We start from the raw sequence: 25,838 nt of genomic DNA, 5'->3' as shown, positions 1-25,838 counted from the left end.
CCGCAAGGCTACAACCAAACCTCAACTCCCAACTCGATCTTCTTATTTCAGGCATCCACCACAATCATCTAAGAGAAACTGTCACATCTCGACCCTTAAATTTTTACCTCATTTACTAGCTTGGTAATAATAAGAGTTTTACCGTCTTCGTTAATGAGTTTATAATTTAAATAGTCCTTAGAGGGGTTTTGATGGACGATTATTTCAGAGGAAATATTTGTAGGAGGAAATTGTAACGACGGTAAAATGGGTAAATTTTAGCTAGTAAAAGATAATTTTTATTGGGGTATTATTTTTGGGGTGTTAATTTTTGGAATTGGGTTTTATTTGGTGGTGTTGGACCGGTTGGGATTATAAGCCCAAAACCCATTCTCCCTCTTCCTTCTCTCTTCTCTCCCGACGTTCTCTCTCTCCCTCACTCTGCCGGATTTGCTCCAGCTCTGACCGACGCCTTCCTGCCAAGCCAAGCCGCCGCACCGGTCCCGTTTGGACCGCCACCGCCTCCTCTCCTCACCTGGGCTGGTGACTGGGCCGGTTACGCCGTCGAACGGGGAGGAAACCCCCCTAGGAGCCGATTGCTCTATTCGCCGGAACTTTCTCCTCCGGCCGCCATAGCCGGACCAGCTTAGCTCTTTTGAAAGCTCTCCTCCCGTGCATCAATTCCTCCAAAGGGTTCAACCTCTCTTGGTGTAGGTAAGGAGAACCGGTGAGTAGAAGTTCTAGGGCTTTTTGTGATGTTTTTGTTCGATTGACCTAGTTAGGAAAGTTGTAGAGGGGGTTGAGAGGAAGCTGCTGTTGAAATTTGGTAGGCATTAGAGGTCGCCGGAGTCGGCCTCCGGCCGCCGCTGCCGGCGGAGCTGGCGCCGCCACCGCCGCTGTTTGGGAGATTTTTTATGGTTTTAAATGTTGAATATTTAGGGGAGTTTATTGATATGAATTATGGAATTTTTGGATGAGTTTTGGATAGGTTTGTGAATTTTTTAAGTTTGGTAATTTTGGCGGATTAATAAGGTAGAATCCGGCCGTTGGATTAAAGTCGTATAATCTGTGGAATGGTATAGTTAAGGCTGCTGGTTTTAGTGTTGAGGTGTGGACCGTATCGAAGTTAGACAATGATGAGCGTGAGTATGGCTCTCGGTTAATTTTGCATATTTTGTTTAAATATTGGATTTTTAGTTGGGAAATTAATTATATATTTGTACCAGGGTTCGAGGAAACCTCACTGGAGCGGCGATTTGGATTTCGTCGGGCTTATGCCTAGAGTTGTGAGTGGACTTTTGTTTTAAATAATATGCATGCTACGGTTCATGAATGAACAATTAATGTTGTGGAGCATTTTGACGTCATTTTAATTTTGACGATTTTATTTCTCTTGGAGAGTTACCGAAAATGGGATTTTCGGTGGATATAAATATGTAATTATGAGAGAGTATGTATATAACAGCTAGCTAGCCCTATGTGTCTGTCCACCTTAATGGCGTAGCATATAGCCGCATTATGGTGTGACGTGAGCGTTGGACGCGAGCGTAGTAGCTCTATATGAGTGTTTAATTCATATAGGGGGTATGGGCACATATTTATACACCCGTCTGTCCATCTTAATGGCGTAGTGTAGCACCGCATTAAGGCGTGACGTGAGCGTTGGACGCGAACGTAGTAGCCCTATATAGACCCATGAATTTATATAGGGAGTATGGACGTGTGTAAATACATACATATATTATAGAGCCTGAGAGGCTCGATATTTATGAGATAAAAGTTTTATCGCTTGCAGCATGCATTCGATTTTCCTTGGAAATTGATTTGGGGAAACATAAATATTTTATTCGTTAATTTATTTTTGTCCACTCACTCTAACGTGTTTTAAATGTTTTCCCCTGGGCTCTTCGTTTTAAAAATGCCCAGTTTGCAGGATTGCATAGTTGAGGTTGGGCGTACATGGAGAAGAGGCATAGTCAATAGTATAGCTTCCGCTCATTATATTTCTAGTTCATCTCCTTTCAAATACAGTTGCTTTGAACTGTGATTGTTGGTTATGAGATTAAATTGTTAGAGTTAGTAAATAAATTGGGAGATGTTGTGTTTTGGGGAGCACGAAGGCTCCAGGAGTTTAAGGTTGAATTTGGATTTTCAGAAGTGTATGCTGGTATTATTAGAAAGGGTTGTCCATTTTCAAGGGAGGTTTTGTCGAATTTTTGATAAACTTTCCTTGAAGGTGGTCCCCGCAGGATTTACTTCGGGTTTCAGGGTGAAATTCGAGGTGGGTCCTGACAGAAACACAGTCCATCAAACGACGGTGCCTCTAGGGCGCGCCGCCAGACGGAGACGATGGGAATTGTTTGAAACCTTAGAGGCTAGAGAGACAGGCCCGTTCGCCACTTTTGGATTCAGATCTTTTACATATATAGAGATCAAGCTTGATATTATTAACCCCACTTCATAATATAGAAACATTCATATTATAGTTCAAACAAATACAACAGAACAAACCACAGAGGAAAAATAAACCAATTCTTACACAAGATTTCAAGAATCAAGTCTCACCAAATTGAATGAATATCAACTACTATACATACATGAGAGCTATGATCCTTGTGCGATAAAGCATTTGTATATATTAAAAAGGACAAAAGAATGCACAAGAAATTAATAAAAAAGAATTTTGATGGAAGTTACGGGTGATGGAAGAGGAGATTGATGAGATAAGAAATTGACTAGACCTAAAAGAGAGAGGCGCGGCGTGAGGAGATGGAAGAGAGAGTACGTACTCTTTTTTATATTGAGTCTCAGTTTTAAAAAATATTTTCCCTTGTCTTCTAGAAAATGAAAATGTGAAAATGTCAATTTGACGTTTTCGTATTTTACGTGTAAAATTGAAAACTATTTTCAAAAAAAAAAATTTCTATATTTTTGAAAATATGCTAATGAACACGTTTTCAAGTCATTTTCTTTTGAAAACGTTACCAAATGCTACCTAAGTTATTTATTTATTTTATTGGTAAAAAGTAAAAACGGCGCTTCCGGTTTCAAGTTCTTTTAACCAAACGTCTGAGCGCCTGATTTGAAATTGTATAAGCTACCGACCGACCCTACCATTTTGAAAAACGCCTGGAATGAATCTGGGTCCCACCCGCTCCACTTCTTTTCCCCATTACAAATCGCATAGTAGCCGTTTGCATCCTCATTTCAAATCCACTCTTCTCCCTTCTGTCCCCAAAATCCCCCAAACATCTCAATTCCTCTCCACCCCAAATCTTCGAAACCCTAACTCTCTGTCCCCCAACGATTTCGAGGTTCAGATTCTTAATTGCGTTGCACAGGTAATCTCAGCTCCCAAATTTAATTCCTCCGATTTTGGTTCCCTTCGCTGATGTTAGGGTTTAATTATCGCAGTTAATTATCAGCTGGAAAAGAGTATTTTGATTTGGAACTGTGTTGGTGTTTCCTGTTAGGTTTTGGGAGGACTAAAAGATGACGTCAGTGACGCCTGATGCTAGGAAAGCTGGGACGGGGATGGCTGCATCCCCGTCTCCTTTCCTCACGCCTCGCCCCGAAAAGCGGCGTGGAACTCTTGATTTGAATTCGAATCACAAGGATAAGGATAAGGAAGTTAATGTGCAAGTTGTGCTCAGATGCAGGTCAGTTGATTTTTATCTCTTTCTTGTTACCATTTGACACTGACTTGAAATCTCAATTGAATTTAAATGGTGTTTATTTGTCGGGTTAGATTCATATTTTGGTTTGTTTGCTATTTGAATTGGATTATAGTTATAACCAATTTGCTTACTATCTTTGTTGGTTGCTAATTTATTTTCAACTTTCTGTGTTGTTAATGAAGTAGGAAGGTACTTTCAGTTCATTGTCACGAATGAAGTTTTAGTGTGTGATCATTGGATTAGTTTTTCGACTTGTGGACCATTTGTTTGTTTGTACTTGTCTTGGCATTGAAGTATTGTAGCTTCAATTTATGTTTTAAGCTGATATGTGAAATATGCTTGAATGGTTGATTGAGATGAGTGTCGAGTTATCTAAACAAAAAGTTCAGAAATATCTTGTTAGATTATTGTTGTTAATAATTTCAGGCCTCTAAGTGATGATGAGCAAAAGTCGAATGTTCAGACAGTGGTATCGTGTAATGAACAAAAAAGAGAAGTCACTGTTGTGCACAGTCTAAATAACAAGCCAGTAGATAAAGTTTTCACTTTTGACAAGGTATATACCCCTAAACGCTTCTGCGGTGAATCTCTAATGTCGTCTTGGATCCATGTGGTGATTATCAGCTCATTTACTCTTACTCTTAAATATTTTTCAGGTTTTCGGGCCAAAAGCACAGCAAAAATCAATATATGAACAAGCCATTTCTCCCATTGTGAATGAAGTTCTTGATGGTTTCAACTGCACTGTATTTGCATATGGGCAGACAGGCACCGGTAAAACTTATACAATGGAAGGTGGGATGAGAAATAAGGTATGGATCAGTAACGCTCAACTTATTTAAATGATAACATGAGTAAGGTCTTCTCTCTCACAGCTATTATAATGTGTACATAACATATCTTGTAGAATGGCAATTTACCTGCTGAGGCTGGTGTTATTCCACGGGCTGTTCGTCAGATATTTGATACACTTGAAGCACAAAAGGCTGACTACAGCCTGAGAGTTACATTCTTGGAACTATATAACGAAGAAATAACTGATTTACTAGCTCCCGATGACTACTCAAGAAATTCTGAAGACAGGCAAAAGAAACCTATTTCTTTGATGGAGGATGGAAAGGGTTGTGTGATTGTGAGAGGCCTCGAAGAAGAACCTGTGTATACTGTAAATGAAATTTACTCTCTGTTGGAAAGGGGGGCTGCCAAAAGGCGTACAGCAGACACTCTTCTGAACAAGCGCAGCAGGTCTGTTTTTTTCATTTACAAAAAGATGTTGACTCTTGAAGATATGGTGTCTTATCAATTTTTTATCCTCTTTTGCAGTCGCTCCCATTCTGTCTTTTCCATTACTGTCCATGTAAAAGAAGCAACAGTTGGTGATGAGGAGCTAATTAAATGTGGCAAACTTAATCTTGTTGATCTGGCCGGATCAGAAAACATATCTCGTTCAGGAGCACGTGAGGTATTATATTAAATTCTTTTTTTATTGCTGGATTGGCAAAGTTATCTTCTTAGTGACTGAAATTGCACCCAGTGACAATCCCAAATAGTAACATATGATTGTTACTTTGACATAGCTAAGCTCTTCATGACTGTAATGATTGAATAATTCCTATCTTATGTTATGTAAAGGCATGCAAAAGTCTATGAGTTTGAAACAGTTTCTTAAGTTTAGCATTGCTGTGTATATCAAGTTTACATAAGACATTTATGTATAAATTGTAGGCTCGTGCAAGAGAAGCAGGGGAGATAAATAAGAGCTTACTCACCTTAGGCCGTGTCATAAATGCACTAGTGGAGCATTCCACTCATATACCTTACAGGTACTTAAAATATCTAAAATCTTTTTCTTTTCTTATTTGAATAGTCTTACCCAATACCTGGATTTTGTCTGCAGGGATAGTAAGCTTACAAGACTTCTAAGAGAATCACTTGGAGGCAAAACAAAAACTTGCATCATTGCCACAATTTCTCCATGTTATCATTTTGTGGATGAGACACTAAGCACACTAGATTATGCCCATCGTGCCAAGAACATTAAAAACAAACCTGAGGTTTGTTTGGATGATGCTATGCCTCCACATTTTTCTTCCAAGTGTTGCTTCACGATGATTAATGTTTCATTTTCTTTTGGCAGGCAAACCAGAAAATGTCAAAAACTGTGCTGCTCAAGGATTTATATACTGAGATTGAGAGAATGAAAGAAGGTTAGATGACACTTGCATACTTGGATTAAATCCGAAAGGAAGAGGTCTAAATTATGTGTATTTTTTCATACCAATGCAGATATTCGGGCAGCACGTGAAAAGAATGGTGTTTATATTCCACGTGAAAGATATGTCCAGGAAGAAGCTGAAAAGAAGGTGAATCACGTTTGTTTTCCCCATTGGATTTAAACATATTAACCATAGCTTGGTCAGAGATTTCTTTAAATTAGGTTGTTTACTAATCACACTGAACTCTTGATTTCATATTTACTGAAGGAAAATTGAAACTTGAAGCCTTTAAATTAATAGATTAGTTGACTATCCGGTATATATAAAATCCAGGGGGTGCTCAACTTATTTGCATCATGTATATAGTTCTTTTTTTGCTTTTATATAATGTGGTTTCATCTGTTTAAAATTTGGAAACCCTGCAGGCTAACGTTGAGAGAATAGATAAATTGGAGAATGACCTCAACCTCACAAGAAAGGTTCATTTTTTTGCCCCTTGTTTAAAATCTAAAATATCTTCTACATTATTTATGTCATCAAAGTCCTTTCTTCTTACAGCAAGTGGACAAGTGTCGAGAGCTCTATCTCTGCGAGCAAGAACAGAAATTGGATCTCCAAAGTGAGCTCAAGGACTGTATGGTATGTATCATGGACGTGAATTTATTGTTTATTTTCTTGTCTTTTAAGTTCATGCATCTGATAAAGAATTGAAATGCGTTTGTTCAGATAAATCTGGAGAATCGTAACAAGGCATTGCTTGAACTTCAAGAGAATCACCGAGTAGCCATCTCAGCCCTAAAACAGAAGGAGCATATCATCTCTAAACTGCTATACTCAGGCAAGGCAATTGAGATATCGTTGAGGAGATTGTGTTTGTTGTTGTTATTTGTTTATTAAATATATCTTTTTGTATGTTTGATAATGAAAAAGTTGTGACAAATATTTTTGTTCTTATGAAAACAGAAAATCTTTTAATTGGACGAGCAAAAGAGTTACGCGGTGATCTACAGACGGCATCAGAGGATATAGATTCACTACATGAAAAATTAGGTAAAAACTTCAGTATTCAAGCTTATAAGCAACTCTCGTATAGAAACGTAAATACCCGCTTGTATACTTCATGATTTGAAAATGCTTAGTGGTTGTTGTGATTGCTGGCTAGATCTTAAGCATGCTACATGAGCTATTGCATTATTATATCTGGACACAAGTAACTGGTCTTTGCTTTCTATAGATCAGAAAGACAGAATGGAAGAAGAAAATCAAAGCTTGGTTTTGACATTTGGTTCTCAGCTTGACCAGAGTCTGAAAGATCTGCATAAGACCATCTTAGGGTCTGTTTCTCAACAGCAGAACCAACTAAGATGCTTGGAGGAACATGTTCATTCATCCCTTGCAAGTAAATGTGATGTAAGGGAGATTTTGTTTCTCATCTACTTTAGTAACGCTTGGCTTGGCTTTATTATTAACCTGATGAACACAATTAAAATTACCAGGCAACGAAGGTTCTGGAATCAAGGATTAAGAAAATATCAGAGACATACAGTTCTGGAGTATCAGCCTTGAAGGAGCTAGCCAACATGCTGCAGATGAAGGCATCATCTGACCTGGAGCAGATAAATAGTAAAACGTTATCACAGACAGAGGTTGTTGAGAAGGTATTGTGTCAATAATGTTATATATACATACATCATCCATATTATTATTTATAGGATGTTTTTAATTTATAGCTGAGTATTGAATGATCATGTCTTCTAGTTTCTCGGAACTGCGGTTACGGAGGCCAATGAGGTCATCCAGGATATACAGCAGTCTCTTGTTGAGCAGAAACAGCTATTGGCTTTCTCCACCCAACAACACGAGCTGGTAAGTTTATTCTTGTTATAATCTAAACTTGAAAAGGATGAACATATATCTTAACCTTACTGTTAAACTGTAGGGACTACAACGAAGTTTGCATTCAGCACATGTTATTTCAAAGGCCACTGTTAATTTTTTCGATGATCTCCATGACCGTGCTTCAGAAGTTATGAAAGTTCTTGAATCTAGTCAAGTCAGACGATTCCAACAGTTAGTGAACTTTGAGAAGATGTTTAAGGTAAGGCCACCAAGCAGATCGATGTTAACAACGAGTAGAATAATGGCTGATGATTGTTGCTGCCTTGAAACAGGAAGAGGCTGCTCGAGAGGAAAAACAGGCTTTTGATAAAATTGCATCAATATTAGAAACTTTGACATCTAAGAAAGTTTCTATGGTAAGTATTCTTACTATAGTCAGTTGAGTTAAAATGGTTTATTTGGTAATTTGTGATTGACACTAAGAAATAATATTTAGGTATCGAAGGCATCAACCAACATCAAACACACAGATACACAAGAGCATAGCATATTGCAAAAAGAGGTGTTAACCATGAAACAAGTGGCAACAGATGCTAGGAAGGCGTTGAGTGAACATTTGGAAAAGGTGGACAGTCATTTTATGGAAGACATGTTCTCAGCAGCTGAATCTCAAGCAATCATGGAAAACTGCCTTCAAGAGTGGTATGTTGATTCATTTCTATGATTCATAGGTAAAGCAATTATATCCTAATAGAATTGGTTATTTCGATTCATAACATTCTTCATTGTATGGGTATATGCAGCTCAGAGAGAGTTGGTTATTCTAGTAGACAGTGGGAAAATACCAAGTCAACCGTAAAGCGTATCAATAAGAACAGTGTTTCAAAGATTGAGTCCACTGTGAAGTGAGTTTTCATTCCTTGGCTTGTCAAGTTTTGCAGTATTCTTAGTATGTACTGCTTATGAAAATTTCATTCCATGTTCAAACAGGGAAAACATCTCTGCAAATCGCTTGGCACATGAAGAGTTTGTGTCTACATCATCCCATGTCGATGCAGATTTTGATGCTATAACATCTGACACGCTAGCATGCGTTAATGGTAAACTGAATTTACTTATGCTGAACTAAATACTTTCACTCCTATGAGGTAATGACAGTTCCCCCTATCATCCCTTGTAATTTGTTCTTTCTAATTGGCAGCTTCACTAATGCAAGACCATGAAAAGACAAAGGAGATGGATTCCTTCACTACCCTGTGCTTGGATCAACTCAAATCAGTACAAGACAATCACAGTGAAAGCGTATCAACCATACGTAACAAAGCAGAAAAGTGTCTCGTGCAAGATTATGTGGTAGGGTTAAATGATGTTCAAAATAGTCAATGATATGATGGTTTCAATAGGGTGGCATTATTGCGTGAAGATTAGTATTTTTCTAATCCATATGCATTCTGGTACTAAAAAAAATAGGTGGATAATGCTGGAACTTTGAAGAAACGAGTGATAGAAGTCCCCAGCTTGGCATCTATTGAGGAAATGAGAAGCTCCCTTGATGTCAAAGAAGAGAATGTGAATGTTTTTGATAACAAATTGAAGCGGAGCCTAACCGAAAGCAAGATCCCGGGTCCTCGAACTCCCTTCTCAGATGTCAACTGATTTGCAAGTCAAGAATTTACACTACAAGTTGTATGCTAGCTGTTCCATTTGTCAAAACAAGCTCATCAACTGATGAGTTATGAGAACAAGTCCATCTATTCTGTGCTGCTCATTTAGACAGCAATCGATGACCGGGCATCTTGTTCCCATTGATTCCTTAGAAGTTCAGAGCACAGCATTATCATATTTTCTAGTTTAATGTCAATCCATAAATTGAATAACATTTCACAAGTTTATCCATCTCTTCTTCTCCAACTGATTAAGCAACAACAATGTCGAAAAGCACCGGGAAGTTGCTCAACCGTGTTTTGGTGCAAGCAAGTAACCGACACTAGTATGGGGACAAAACAGAGAAACTTATTAGGTGCACCAATACTTCAGCTGCCTATTCTTTTTTTGGGACTATTCATTCTTCATTGTTAAGAGTTGAGAGCTTTCAGACTGCACTTTTGGAACTCCTGGAAAAAGCTTCGAAGCTGCGGAGGAGCTTCCTTAGCTCAGTCGCCACCCACGACTCGCCACAGCTGCTTTACAGGTCCCCCCTTCGTTTAGAATCAAAGACTGGCCAACTCCTCACACGGTCTAACTTCTTATCTCTTTATAAATATTAGTATTAAGACTCCAAGTGAAATTTATCACGTGGAGAAAGAATATCCAATCCATTATTCCATTCATCATTACACAAGGAGGGACGTCATCCTTCGCCAAGTCAAGTCAAAGAAGAAGGGTCAAACTCTTTGATTCCCCTTAAACCCCCAGTTTTGCACTTACCTTTTATGTTCCTAAACGTTGACAAGAAGGGCCATATGGTAATTTCGATAAAAAGTCAAACTGTATGACTTCCAATTCCTATAAATAGCTCCATTGAGGGTTCATTTCTGTCATATCGATCTCCTTCTTTCTTCACTGCAACATATAAGCCTTCCTTTGCTGTCGCTGTATATCTTCTTCTTCTTCACCAGTTTACTCATCCCTTTGCTTTGTTAACTTAGTCATGAAGACAATGAGAAATCAAGAGGTTATGGGATTGGACATGGCGAAATGTCTGATGCTACTCTCTTGTAGGTTAGAGACCAAGTTCAAGAAGTGTTCATCGTCGCCAAACCATGTCTACGAGTGCAAAACCTGCAACCGCCAATTCTCATCGTTCCAAGCTCTTGGTGGCCACAGAGCTAGTCACAAGAAGCCGAGAACGTTACCGGGCGGCGATGATGACCTGAAAAGTGAGGCCAAATTGGCGCAAGGCAAGCCGAAAAAGCACGAGTGCTCCATATGTGGGCTGGAGTTTAGTTTGGGGCAAGCTCTTGGGGGTCATATGAGAAGGCACAGGATGATGAACGCCGGGTTTTCTTCTTCAGCTCCTTCTGCGGTTGTTGTTGCTTCGAAGATTCCTGTGCTGATGAGGTCGAATAGTAAGAGGGTGATGTGTTTGGACATGGACTTGAACTTGACGCCTCTGGAAAATGACCTCAAGGTCTTGTTTGGGAACATGGCTCCAAAAGTTGATACTTTGGTTTCTTAATTCTTTTCATCCGATCGCTATTGTAATCATTCTTTTATTAGGTCTCAGATTATTTTCTGTAACATACCATTTGATGTACTAACCGATTCTTTTTTAATTAACTTGATTATTCTTTTGTACAACTTCTCGATCGTATATCATAATTCATTTATTTATCAGTTGTTTACAGGCACTCCTTGTCTCCTTGTTTACCTTATTCATTTGAATCCAGAAACATGATCAATTCATCATAATCACTATCTATCAGGCCTTTTGCGCTTTGTAATTGGCTTTGTCTATACTGTATTTGATGGAGCTAGAACCAAAACGTGAGTGCAAAAACTGAACAATTAATTAATCGAGTTTCTTTAATTTTGAAATGATTAAGTATGTTCTTAACGTACTCAATTCAAGTAATTTGAAAAGCGGCGCGACAAGTGACATAGTCAAATAGAAGTATAGAACACAACTTTAGGAAGTATTGAGAAAATGAATTTTATTTTTATGATCTGTTCATCTCAAATGAAGTCAATAAAGAGAATAGAAGAGGTTCAATTGTACTACAAATCTAAGCATTATGTACTACCATACACAGAGGTAAGTACTAACTACAATATATATATTCTTACTAATTACATTAATTCATAATGTAACACCATGAATCACCTTAAAACTATCCCTCAAGTTTAATCATACACATCAATCATGCTTAACTTCCTTAGTGAGTCATAAAACAGCTAACAGCTGGAAACTCATTTTATAGCTAGAAACTCATTTTATAAGTATATATGCAAGTTGCTCTTTAGTAGGAACAAAAGAAAAAGCCAACGATTTTGAAATCTAGCTAGCTTCTTTAATTTTTTTATAAAATGACGATCAACCTCTTAACAGTATTTTTATTTTTTTTTACCAAATTCTATGATATATCAAAATATAGCTGCCTTATTGTCAAAATTCTACAACTAACAAAGCACTTGAGTTTGAAACCCAAATCCCATAAAAGATTTCTTAGCACCATATGCCACAACAATGCGCACTCTTCATGTGTCATACGTATTTCTATACTCGGCGTTAATACTAGATTGTGTCACAACTTTTTGCTTCTTACTCTTCTATGTAACCAAATTGCCTGTCAAAAAGGTAAAGTTACCGGATGTGGACCTCATGTCTGTGATATTCTCAGCCCAATAGGTGCATATGTAAAACCACTAATCTCAAGAATTAATGTTGTTGTGTTTAGAAAACATCACACTTTCTAGACCTGACTTCAAGTACCTTAAAATTCTCATAACAACATCTAAGATTCTCACTTTGGTGGTGCATGAATTTAACTCACCACACTCATTGTATACGTAACATCCGGTTTGGTATGAGCCAAATAGATCAAGCGTCCAATGAACCTAGTTTAAACAGAGTGACTAATTGATTTTCACCATATTCTTGGCGTTTCCGAACAAATTTGACCAGGGACGGAGCTTAGTGTAGCACTCTAGCCCAGGTGACTTTTTTATTATGTATAATCAAATAGGCTTAATTTCTAAAATCTCACATAATTATGTATAATTAGCCCAGTCAAATTGTCAAAAGATCTTCTAGTAGTGAGAGTCCCTCTTGTCAATATGCTAAATAGATATCAAAAAGATTATTTGATGAAATCAGACTTCATGCACCCACATGAATAATAAACAAAATCTTAATAAATAATTGAATTAAAATCCCCATATTTCTTTCTTTCTTTTCTGGTTGTTTATTTTTATTCTCTAGCTAGAGTTGATTTAGTTAACTCAATTAATAAAGTCTCCATCTAGTTCTAAATGATTGGAACCTCTGATCCTTAATTCATATTATTTCTTTTCTCTACATGATCAAATTAGATCTTGTTCTAATGATCGAGTTAGATCTCGATTCTTGTACAAACACTAACATATTTTTATTTATATATTTTAGAAGTTTTATCAACCAAAATTTAGCCCAGTCTATTTCGGAATCCTGGTTCCGTCCCTGAATTTGACTTCAACACCCAAAGTTCATTGAAAATTTGAAATAGCACAAGAAACAGCAAATAATTAGACAATTCAAACACCCTTTTTCGTACTCTTTAGGAAAACAATAACTAATTTAAAAATCAATGTTGAGCATTAGAAACGGATCCATATTTAGATCCCTCTTGCTTTGTTTTGGTTCCTGAATTTACACAGAGAGAGTGAATTAATACTTGGTTTTGTTTAGCCGTATTAACTGCATGCACAAACTTACCGCATGTGTTTAAGGCTTTAAGCTGCAGGTGATTCAAAACTAGAACAACTTGCATTGCGCTACGACAAGAATGGCTGCTGATCGAAGGCGACACTCTCCCTGCACGTGTATCCAACATTCCAACGTATGGACCAATTCGAGGTCAAACAATTGATTCCCCAAAAGCCCAATTCATTACTTTTCAACATTGCTGCGAGTAAGGATAATATAATAGTCACTTTGGTTTAGTCAAAGTCAAACCCAGCTTGAATCCCCTATAAATAAGACAACTGAAGACTTCATTTCTTGTATATCTTCGATCATTCTGCATATCATTTCTCTGCTTAATCTGCTCAATTATAGCCATGAAGAGAACGAGAGAAGAGGTTGTTGGTGTAGACATGGATAAAGTTCTTATGCTGCTATCATATAGGTTAGAAACCAAGTTCAAAAGATGTTCGTCTTCCCCAAATGATGTATTCGAGTGCAAAACTTGCAACCGGAAATTCCCATCGTTCCAAGCTCTTGGTGGCCACAGAGCAAGCCACAAGCCAAGGTCGACGGTAATGGACACCGATCAAGACCCGAAAAGTGAGACCAAATTGATGCAAAGCAAGCTGAAAAAGCACGAGTGCTCCATATGTGGGCTGGTGTTCAGTTCAGGACAAGCTTTGGGGGGTCATATGAGAAGGCATAGCATAGTGAATTCTCGGTTTTCTGCTACCATTCCGGCTAGCAGTGCTTCAAAGATGAAGACTCCGGTACTAATGAGGTCGAATAGTAAGAGGGTAATGCGTTTGGACATGGACCTGAACTTGACGCCTTTAGAGAATGACTTGAAGCTGTTGTTTGGGAATATGGCTCCAAAAGTTGATACTTTGTTTTCATAGATTGCTGTAATTGTCACTAACGTGCTGTTCATCGTTGAATCATTCATTCTTTCATCTATTTATTTGATGTAAATTATCATTAGATAAATGTACTTGACATTTTTTCTTCCTTTTTAATAATTATCCACGTACAAGGTACAATTAAGCTCTGCACGTCAGCATGTTGTGTAAAGTTTTGCTGATCTAGCTACTTGATCCTAATACTACAGTAAATTAATGCCCGCATGTTTCCCATAATTGATATGTTTGATGTAGCTAGGTACGTACAGTTTGTGTTTGATATATATGTTTGACTCTCTAGATGTTTCAGGTCAGAGGGTCCATTTCAAATATAAGAACACCTTAAACCTTCTTGATCAGTGTTCTCCCGATCAGTGGTGTTCTCACCAACTAAGTGAATCCTTGGCCAACCACAATTATATCTAGATTAAAAAAACAACAAAACAATCCACCCTTGCCTAATATAGAAGACCTCGGCTTGTTTCATATAGGAATTTTGACGAGAATGATTTCGTGCTCAATATCACGATATGTATTCATGCGAACCCCCATCACATATACTAGATATACAATTGAAATTGATATCAAACTATAAAACACAAATTGAGTTACATGGTTAAACACCATGCATTGAGTCGTGGGTTTGTTGGTTACGTAGCTTAATAACTAACATGTTACGTAGCTTAATTAACTAACGCTATGAAGGTTATGAGTTCACATTAGTACGTTTTCAGTAAACTAAATGATATGTTCAATCTTAATTGTGGTAGTATCTAGTATATAAATCACTATTCGCGCATCAGCTGTGATATATCAATTAATTAAGGATGTTGTTATTAACACACCTCTTTTTGTTATTAACACATCCTATATATTTTTATATCCACACATTTTAAATTTATTTACAAACTTGTCACTTGTATTTATTTCATGATTGACTATCATTATAGATGAGGTGTATTAATATCAAAAAGAGGTGTGTTAATAGCACTCTTTTAATTAATTAATTAGTTATATAGGTTTATATTTTGAAGTTTATAAATCTATATTTTACTAGTATTTGATACAGATACTAGTAAATTTAAGGGTCAATTACATATAAGTCCACTTGGAGACATTTTCTCCCATATAGGTCCACCTAAACATTTTTACCTATATAAGTCCACCCAAGCATAAATAGAGTCTTATATTAGGTATTAAAGTTCAACAAAATTACAGACTGCCATCCAACCAAAAAAATTAGATTATCTCTCTTATATTTACAAAAATACCACTAATGTAAAAAGTCAATAACCACAAATGGTCTCCGGTTGACCTCTGGCGAGGTCTCCGGCCGACCATCTGTGAGGATTCTAGCGACCACAAAAGTTACTACCACTGACAACAAAAGATACTACCACCGACAAAAAAAGCTACTACCACTGACAACAAAAGATACTACCGATAGAAAAAAAAAACTACTACCACCAGCAAAGAAAGCTACCACCGATAGCAACAAAAACTACTACCACTAACAACAAAATATACTACCGATAGCAAAAGAGGCTACTGGCACCAACAAAGAAAGATACTACCGATAGCAACAAAAGCTACTACCGCCAGCAAAAAAAGCTACTACCACTGACAACAAAAGATACTGTCACCAGCAACAAAAACTACTACCACAGGCTATAAAAGACTACTACCATCCGCCTATAAAAGTAAAAAAGGCCGTTAACTACTTGGGTGGAAGTATTTCCGGCACCTACAAGCAAGGTCCACAAAGATAAATTATCCGCTGGTAAACAAAAAATAACCTAAACCGAACTATAACAAAAACTACTACCACCAGACTAACAAAACGCTACGTATGACTGAAGACTTCCGACGACCCTTTCGGACGAGGTCAACAAAAGGATAATTGTTCCGAACCCGGGCCTTAACTAAAAAGGATAACGTACCCGGAACGTAAATATAGTAAAAAGTTTACTGTCGAACCAAAAACAAAAAAAAGCCTTACTATTTACTAAGCTAATAAAAAGATACTACCGAAGCTAAATAGAAAAACTATTACAAGGTAGAACAAAAGCCTACTGCCACCACCGACGACCTTCGGCGAGGTCACAAAAGATATTGTCACCGGCTATAAAAGATACTACCGAGTATATGAAAAGTTACTGTCACCAACAAAAAAAGCTTCTATTTCTAGCTATAAAAGATACTACCGAGCAAATGAAAAACTATTACAAGGTAGAACAAAAGCTACTGCCACCACCAATAAAAGATATTACCGAACATATGAAAAACTACTACCAACCAGAACAAAAGCTACTGTCACCAACAAAAAAAGCTTCTATTTCTAGCTATAAAAGATACTACCGAGCAAATGAAAAACTACTACAAGGTAGAACAAAAGCTACTGCCACCACCTATAAAAGATATTACCGAACATATGAAAAACTACTACCAACCAGAACAAAAGCTACTGTCACCAACAAAAAAAGCTACTATCACCAACTATAAAAGCTACTACCCCTAGTTACAAAAGTTACTACAAAGAGATTTCCAATGAGCTCTAACGAAGTCATAAAAGATACTGTCGTCAGCAACAAAAACTACTACCGCAAGTAACAAAAGCTACTACCACCATCAACAAAAACTACTACCACAATCAACAAAAACTATTACCTCCAAACAAAACCAATAGCTAATGTTTTCGGCAACAAAATCTACTACCAAGCATAATGAAAGCTATTACCAATGTGTCAAAAATAGACAACCACAGTGGGGAAAATATACTATCACAATGATGAAAATGTACTATCGCATTGTTCAAAATATATTATCATACAATGAGGCCGAAACATACTTATGAATCTCATTTGATTCATCTCCTACATTATTAGAACATGATTCTGTGCATGATTTCTCACACTCACTATCAAATTAACAGAAAACATCATCCTAATCTTTGTTTATATTTTCTCAAAACCAAAGAAACGAATTGTAGCAAATTTACACTCAGAATTTTACCAGAACAGTCACCTCCAGGCGACATCTTTGAAGCGGCGTCGTCCAGGACTTGTCATCGAGTCAGCAGCGGCGTCCAAGCAGTACGGATCTCGAATCACCGACGGAAGGCGATCATAGCCGTCAACGACTAGACGAGCCACGGGATGAGCCGGCGAGCCATCTGGTTTCAGAGATCCCATCGAGGTCAAATCAGAAGTTGTCATCGATGGAATTGGACGCAATAGACGTCGAGGTCAAGGAGCGACGTTGAGGTCGAGGCGTCGTCGTCGAGCCGGCAGCGTCGAGGTCGAGGTCAAGGCGTCGTCGTCGATCTGGCGACATCGAGGTCGAGGCGTCGTCGTCGAGCCAGCAGCGTCGAGGTCGAGGTCAAGGCTTTGTCATCGATCTGGCGACGTCGAGGTTGAGCCTGCTTCCTCGTTATCTATCAAGCGGTGCCGACCCATCGTCGTCGAGCTGGTGTTGGCTTGAGACGCTGCCATGGCCGGATATTCGAGACGGGAGAAGAGAGGGTGGAGGAACACGAAGAGAGAGAGAGAGAGAGAGAGAGAGAGAGAGAGAGAGAGAGAGAGAGAGAGAAGAAGAGAGAAAAATTGATTTGCAGGGAAATAGGGTATTTTAGGAACATCGTAAATATAAAATGACAGGTTTAGGTTTAAAAATGGACTTATATGGGTAAAAATAATAAGGTGGACTTGTGTTACAAAAAATGTTGCGAAAGTGACTTTAGTGAAATTTTCTATAATTTAAATATTACTAGTATCAGTATGTTTAACATGATCTACCTGACGTAGGATGAGCTTTTTCCATAAGTAAGTTCATGATATTGATGGTATTAGTAGGGCTGGGCACGAGACGGGATGGGCCGGGATTTGGTGAATCCCGTCCCGTCCCGAAAATAAAAGAATGGGACGGGACGGGAAGACGTTTTTAAAAATCTGTCTCGTACGTCCCGATCTTGACAAATTAACCCTCAAACAACATTAATGAAATTAATGAAAAAAAAATATCCAAAATCACACAAGCAAAAAAAAGAACATTGATGAAATTAAAAGTACTAAAATCAACAAGAACATAGGTGCATAGGTGCTAAATTACATCCCACTTTAAAAGTACTAAACATCCCACATTAAAAATTAACCCTCAAACAACAACTAAAAATATCCAAAATCACACAAGCAAAAAAAAAACATGAATGAAATTAAAAGTATTGTTTTAGACCAAATTGAGTGTGGTTGAGTGTATTGTAACACCATGCAACCTAAAAAATCAAGTATAAAATGAATAAAATCAAGTATTCTAATATTACAGGACGAGAAGGGATTTTTTGGGATAATCATGATCTTGTCCTGTCCCGTTTCAACATTACCATAATGGGACGGGATTGCCATTTTCAAAACCCATCCCATCCCGTCCCGTCCCGCTAACTTTTGAGATGGGATCAGAATTCCGGTACTAAATACCCAGCCCTAGGTATTAGACCGTATGAGAACAAAGTGACATGGTGATATCAAATGGTATGAAACATGGATGCATGGAACTTTGAAATCTTGCAAAAAGCACATAGAAAACGTACAAGTTATTAAGGAATATAAAATATAATTACCACAAAGATATATACATACAGATATATACATACAGTTGATTAAGCTTTTGTTTGCCATAGAACTGTGGCATATTATATGCAGCTCGAAGTACACTAGTGCAGTGTGTGTTTGATTGTATTCTAGATGTTTCAGGTAAGAAGTCCATTCAAATAAATACTGAACACCTAAAACCTTTTTAATCAGCCTTCTTCCAACGTTTTCCAGATCTAGATCTGCAAAGACATAAAAAAAACAACTCCAACTACTAAATTATATTTTATATTTCAGAATAAAATTATGTATGTGAACCATTTTTTGTTTCTCAATTTATGTGGTAACTAATATGACAAGAAATCAACATATACAACCCTCATATTTCATTCATCGATCACTTCCTTTCAAATTATTAGATTTCACATATTCACGCTAGCTCGATGCACAACATGATGGATCACCAATGCAGTAATCAAAATATCAAGTCAAAATAACATGCCCGAGTGCCCGACCTATCTTTCGTGATCATATACAAACAACGTACTTACTTATGATCACAATCAAGTTGGGTAGAATTAATTCTGAAAATAAATTAATTATCATGCATGGTAGTATAACTGGCTGGTAGGCATTATAGTATTATATATCAAAATATGTGAACACAGTAGTGGAACCAGTCTATCAACATTGTAATGGTCTATAAAATTGATTTGGTTGCATAATTTTTTCATGAATTCCAAAGCTTTTAGTGTTTTTAGTTGGGGGATTAGATCCAAATTAAATAGCCCTTTTGGTACATAACTGCGCCCCTGTGTGAACAATATAATCTTAGAAATTAGAACTTTGAAATCACCATAGGGCACACGGAAAACACGTTATAAGAACTTAGATTGGGTTTCTTAAATCTTATATTAAGAAAGAGATAAAAGACGAGGTAAAATATAAGAAAAGAATAGCTAATAGCCTAATACTTGCTTACCTCTTTGAAACCTAATAAGCTAATAAGCTAAAATCCAACGTATATATACTCCTTTTCAAAAAAAAAAAACGTATATATATACAACTTCCTTGCTTCCGGTTACTTGCCAGGATGAAATTTAAAGGCTAGCTGCTGATCGAGGACTGGACAAGAGAAGAGAAAGATAATACAGTAGTCATTAGAACATATGATCACCAAGTCATTTGAACAGTTGAACCTGAAGACCGGCTTTCATTCTGCATATTATTTCTTTGCTCAATCTGCCTATTAATCATGAAGAGAATGAGAGAAGAGGTTGTTGGCATAGACATGGCAAAAACTCTTATGCTGCTATATATCATGCAGGTTTGAGACCAACTTCAAGAGATGCTGATCATCCTCCCCAAACCACCTGTTCGAGTGTAAAACCTGCACACGCCAATTGACGTCGTTTCAAGCTCTTAGGGGGGGCACAAAGCAAGCTGCATGCGACAAGCTAGCGGCCGAGAAAGTTAAATCGTTAACGAGTAGTGATCGATCAAGACCCTCAAAGTGAGACCGAACTGGGCAAAAGCAAGACGAATAAGCACAAGTGTTCCATATGCAGGCTGGAGTTTAGTCAGGGACAAGCGTTGGGGGGTCTGATCACTCTTATGAGAAGGCATATGATGATCGATGATCACGAATGCTGAGTTTAGTTCTCCAGTACGTTCATGTAGCTGCGGCAGTTGCTGGTGCTTCCAAGATTCCGGTGTTATGATGAGGTCAAATAGTATGATCAGAATGATGTAATTGGACATGGATCTCATCTCAACCTGACGCCTATAGAGAATAACGAATTGAAGTTGTTGTTTGGGAGTATGGCACCAAAATCTGATTCTCTGATTTCTTACTTTGTTGCCAGTGGTCACAAAATGATTATCATATTATCATAGGACCAAATGATCATCGCTGTAACCATGATTCTGTTATTTAACTTAAATAGGTTGCATTGATTTGATACATGTTGGATCTTCCTCATCCTTTCTTTTTCTTCCTGTAATGATTTATGTTAGCACAAGCATATTGGCCTATTGGGTGATTGAAGAACCTACAAACGTTGTAGCAAGTATAACATTGATATACTTTTGCTATGAATCTTCTCTTCTAATTGTGCCAAAATTTACACGGCATCATTTTCTCAGGTAACTTTGGCTTGTAATAGTTTTGCTTATACTTTCACCCTAAGTTCCTCTTAACTCATTAATTAATACCTCCAAATAAACCTAAATAATTCTCCACAATTTCACCCATTCTGTTAGCTCAAATCACATTTTCTTAGTTTTATCTCTTTGACTAGCAAAAAGATCTTGCTTATAGTTGCTATTTTATCATTCCTCCTTGCTTAGAAAATTTTGCTTACAGTTCTACTTCAGCTTTCCCCCAATAACTCAATAGATAACTTTGTTTTTCGTTGCAAACCAAAACAAAATTTCTTAACCTTGTTTCCTCAACTAGCAAATTTGCTTATTATCATATCAACTTTAACTCGATCCCCCGACTAACTCAACCTTTTTTTCTCATTGCAATTAATCATTCGTTATAAGACTACAGCCTGTTCTGTTATAAGTTCTATTACAACCCAAAATGCATGGGTATTTTGCTCCAACAACTGCAAAACATGGACACCGTACGTGATGAACATATATCATATACAAAGAATGACAAACTTCTTCACCATACATATGGTTTGTATTTGAATTCCCGTTTTATTGAAGTATTTCACAATTTTCATTTCTTCTTCACATTGTGGTTGCAGTGGAGTTCATATGAGAAAAAAAAAAAAAAAAAGTAGGGAAACCACTAATGATTTTTTCTAGAACTTTTCCAGGCTATGTACAAAGTTTAGGGTGTTTCTTTGGCCTTTGCATACCCTTTGTATTGATTGATACATTTATAACCTTATTGCAAAAACTCTTTACGTACAATCTCTCAAGTTACTTTTTGCCCAATACTATGGGAAATCTACAGTAATCCTTTCAAGATAGATTAATATTTTCTCAACAATGAACATAGTGATTAGTGTTTTAAATCTTTACTTTGCGGTTGATATCTTCTTATTAACAGTCTGAAAACACAGATCTATAAGAACTGGAACTCTGGAAGTATGCGAAAACAACTAAACTAAAGTTCCTATGAAATCTTTAGAGTACAAAAAAGTAGTATATAGAGATGACCATATGTTTATCTAAGGAATTGTTTACAGAAAAATAACATGAGAAGTCCCATTTTTCCCAATGACCAAAAGAAATTAGACATCTTTGAAAAGAATGTATCATTCAATTCAAGCAGCCTTTCGAAGTAGCTTAGCTAACTAAGCTAGGAGCTTGTGTTTGGCGTGTTAATTTGACTACTCTTCTACAAGTCTCAAACTTTTAACTACTAAACTGTGTGTTTAATTATGTTCCCAAAAAAAAAAACAATAGAAACTGTGAGTTTGTGTGGGCAAGTCCGTCTTTGAAAATTGTTGTTTTTTTTTCTTTCAAATATAAGGCCATTCAAATTTGTACAATGAAACAGAAACCCCTTCCCGCCTTCCACGAAACGAGTGGATTTCATATTTTTCATTTTTCCAAGTGGAGGCGAATCCAATCTCACCTATTCCTTTGGTACATTACTCGCTACGTACCCAAAATTCATTGAGATCGACTTGAGTTACGTTGCTTATATAGTATCTCACCGTGGTTTAAATTGAGCATTTTCACTTTTCAGTAAAGTGAAAAGTAAAGAAATGATACTTAAATATTACCAAACAGAAATGATCAGAATAGTGAAAGGAACCTGTATAGTTGGCCGGCCCTCTTCCAATCTTAGATTAGCAAAGGCAAACTAAAAATAAACTAGACGCCCAAGGCCCAAAACATCAAGACCCAAAGCCACGGCTCACCGTGCAACCTCTGCTGCCATGACTTGCTGGCTGCGCAGCATCATCGATCAAGTGCACTGGCTGAAAAGAGTCGGTTTCAATGATGAAAGAATGGTAACGTTAATACCATCATAGCTAGGTACCCTACTACCCTTAAGTTCACTCTCTAGATGAATGAGGATTTCCCATTTCTATATTCCCCAGTTCTAAAACTCGATCCCATCCCCTTTCTATATTCCCAAGACCCAGCGCGGAGCCAAGTGCAAGCTTGGTTGGCTCAAGCCTTGGAATGATTTAAAAAAAAAAAAAAAAACCAAGTATATGTTGTTTTTGTTCTTGCAAATGTATATGTTTGACTTCGTTAAGTCCACCCGAGCTTTGGATAACTGAAGTTTTGAAGTGTTAATTTGGCTCTCCTTTTTTAACCATTTCATTGCACAGCAGCACAAGTTTGATGGTAATTTGCTATGTAATACTTATTCAGCTCATCCCGTACTACATTTTTGCATAGTTATACCCCCAAAAAAAAATTATGTACTAGACTAGACCTCATTAGTTCACCTTTAAAATTCCAAACCTCAATGCTAATATCATCAGTGGCAGCATCAGTATTCTTTTTGAAAGTATAGTTTTCCTCCTGCAGGGTGGATGGGATCCATTTTACTTGTTGGTATATAATTCTCTGCTTAATAACCACCACATTTGCCTCTAATTTGGAACTCTTCAAGCATTCTCAAAACTTTTTCAGCTAAACTAATTAACCATAATGGGGTTACACCGGCAGATTGCCAAAGTGAACCTCGTCGGTGAGTGGAGGTGAAATTCTCAGCTACTGAGCTACACTAACAAGTTACAACAGGAATTCAGCATCCGTTGTGATCAGAACTCGGATATACGGAATGACTTAATAAGCATTTCCATGAGATAACGAGAATCATAAGCAAGTTTCTATTCGAATGACATATCTCGACTACAAAATTAAAACGATAATTAAGGTGGTCCAAACCAATGAGAAATCACTATTCTATTGATGATTGACAGAAGACGTTACTATTAAGATCGATGCAACAGGTTTACTATATATAGTTGAGGTTTGGTCAGCCATGACTTCACAACGTACTGCATACAGTCCAAATATATTTGAATGCAAAATTATTGAGGGCTTTATCAATATTGCTCATGATACATAGGAAGTTTCTAGCGTTCTGAGTTACTCAATCGTCGATTAAAATATGATCTGACTTAACTTAATCTTCTTCTGCTTATAGAATACTGGCACGACCACTGAATCTGAAGTGATAAACAATTTATGAGAAGTACTTTAATCAGTGGTCGAATTTACTAATGCATTGCCTCCAAGTTCTTAACTAGTCATATTGCGACTACGTGAATCATGTTTCTGCTGTCCGTTCTCTTCTGAACACCAACAAAAAGTAACCTGAGAATCAATAGAGAATAGATCTATGATTGTGTTTGATTGCAACACAGATGTTTACAAATGGAAGGGACATATCAGTTTCTTCGTAAAGTACTAGTACTGGTCGGTGATGCTACAGAAAATTCCTTAATGAGATTGTAAGAAATCGTAGGAAGCCACAATCCTGATTAATTAACATGCTTAAACCAATTGTTTACGCTAATGCGCTTGTTGTTGAAAGAAGTTCCAAAGAAAACGATCCAATTCAGCTTACAAACCATGTGAAATTAACGTTCATTAGAGCAGGCCTTCTATAATGGATCGTCGATCACTTTGAAGCCCTTATATATTAATCTCCATTAGAGTACGTACATAATAGAAACAGAAAAGTTTTGCAGCTTCACGACAGTGTTATGGAGTAGTTTAAATTGGGGATGAGAATTGTCAATTCAAATGCAACGAACAACGCTGTTTTAAGTTTTCAATTCAAATGCAATGGACTCCATGTTCTTGGGAATTTTATATATATAAAACCTAATTCAAAAGCAAAATGTTGTGATGCACTTCAACCACTGAAATAGCAGCCAATTTTTTTAAAAACTGTTTTAAACGATCGATATTTTTCTCTATTATTAGGGCCATCAGTCTATTTGTGCCATCGCTGTTGATCAATCATGAAAATATGTTATTGAAGGAGAAATTATCAAACATCAGCACTGATTCTAATCATGAACATTACTCATGATCGAAGACTGACTTCATAGGTCTCATTTCAGATTACATGATCTCTGAGTAAATTATATACTTGAAACGAATAGATTGTCCAGAACAATAATATTCACTACTCTGTTCAATGGTCCAATATCTGAATCTTTCATGCGTGACAGAATCGTTGCTTATGATATGCATAAACTTTCTAGTGCTTCGACTCCTTCGAGTGTTGCTTATAATGTCGTCAACTAAATAATATGAACCGACTAACTTAATCGTCTTCTTCTTTCTTCTTCTAGCATATTGGCAGGAGGCGCAGGACCCTTGAATTTGAAGTGATGATTAATTCATGAGAGCTACTTTAATTAGTGGTCTAATTTACTAATGCATGCCTCCAAGTTATGAATCGTATTGCGACGACGTGAATCATGTTTTTGCTGTCCATTCTAGCTTCAACAGCAACCTAAAGCAACCAGCTGAGAAAAAAGAAATGAGGAAGAAGAAGAAGAGGCTAGGCTAGCTGTATCAGAGCAAGAGATCGACGTTAACAAATGGAAGGGACTTTGGAATTTCATCGTAAAGTGGTCGGCGCAATTCTTTATATGATTATAAGAGATCGTACGAAACAATAATCCTGATTAGTTAAGTTGCTTAAGGGACAATTATTCAAGCTAATGCGATAGTTGTTGAAAGTAGCTAGTTTCAAATGGAATGATCTGTTGATTTCAGCTTAAAAACCATGCGATTAATTATAAAGCCACCTGCTTAAGCATTCCTAGCATAATTGAAATTTGAAGCCAGCAGATATTTTCGCCATTGTACGTACGTATATATCTGGTATACAAATAAGAACTTTTGCGTATATACTTGAGTCTGTTTTATGGAGTAGTTTAAGTCAGAAGGGTGGGATGAAGAACACCGCGGTTTGAAGACTAAACCATAAACTCAAAACGATAAATGAATTCTTAAATGAATTCTCTATTTATGCTATCACAATTAAGTAGTTGTATTCAGATTCTAGGTCTACTAACTACTACATACGTACTGAATGTGTGATATACAATAACACAAGAGTAATGAATTTGTTGATGAGAGTAATGATATTGTTGTATAAAGTCAATAATGCATCCGGCTTCTATATTATTTGTAAGTTGCTACTAATAATCTCTATTACGAACATCTAATGAGCCCCATATGAACACTTAACTATGGATATATATAAATATATATATATATATATATACACACACAGAGCAGGGTTCTAT

General features: G+C 37.1%; 3 protein-coding genes across 3 annotated transcripts; all 3 read left to right on the top strand.

Moving 5' to 3' along the window:
- Window positions 1-3,273: 3,273 nt before the first annotated feature.
- Window positions 3,274-9,554, top strand: LOC101310910 (125 kDa kinesin-related protein-like). The gene is made up of 24 exons (XM_004302665.1): window positions 3,274-3,320; window positions 3,453-3,638; window positions 4,083-4,212; window positions 4,313-4,468; window positions 4,564-4,901; window positions 4,980-5,118; window positions 5,382-5,479; window positions 5,554-5,710; window positions 5,794-5,863; window positions 5,943-6,019; window positions 6,298-6,351; window positions 6,431-6,511; window positions 6,599-6,710; window positions 6,836-6,922; window positions 7,107-7,282; window positions 7,369-7,530; window positions 7,631-7,738; window positions 7,812-7,970; window positions 8,044-8,127; window positions 8,208-8,413; window positions 8,515-8,616; window positions 8,702-8,811; window positions 8,913-9,064; window positions 9,182-9,554. Exons 2-24 carry the CDS (start codon window positions 3,472-3,474, stop codon window positions 9,365-9,367), a joined length of 3,111 nt encoding a protein of 1,036 aa, XP_004302713.1. The 5' UTR covers window positions 3,274-3,320; window positions 3,453-3,471; the 3' UTR covers window positions 9,368-9,554.
- A 447-nt stretch (window positions 9,555-10,001) lies between these two features.
- On the top strand, window positions 10,002-11,196 carry LOC101306063 (zinc finger protein ZAT11-like). Its single transcript, XM_004302733.1, has one exon. The coding sequence runs from the start codon at window positions 10,362-10,364 to the stop codon at window positions 10,887-10,889; it is 528 nt and encodes a 175-aa protein (XP_004302781.1). The 5' UTR covers window positions 10,002-10,361; the 3' UTR covers window positions 10,890-11,196.
- Window positions 11,197-13,468: 2,272 nt separating this feature from the next.
- Window positions 13,469-13,993, top strand: LOC101295154 (zinc finger protein ZAT11-like). The gene has a single exon (XM_004305170.1). It carries the CDS (start codon window positions 13,469-13,471, stop codon window positions 13,991-13,993), a length of 525 nt encoding a protein of 174 aa, XP_004305218.1.
- Window positions 13,994-25,838: the final 11,845 nt, after the last annotated feature.

This window comes from Fragaria vesca, linkage group LG6 (genome assembly GCF_000184155.1).
Source record: "Fragaria vesca subsp. vesca linkage group LG6, FraVesHawaii_1.0, whole genome shotgun sequence".
In the NCBI taxonomy this organism is placed as follows: Eukaryota; Viridiplantae; Streptophyta; class Magnoliopsida; order Rosales; family Rosaceae; genus Fragaria; species Fragaria vesca.
The sequence above is the reverse complement of the archived record's forward strand: the minus strand, read 5'-3'. Positions and strand labels throughout refer to the sequence as shown.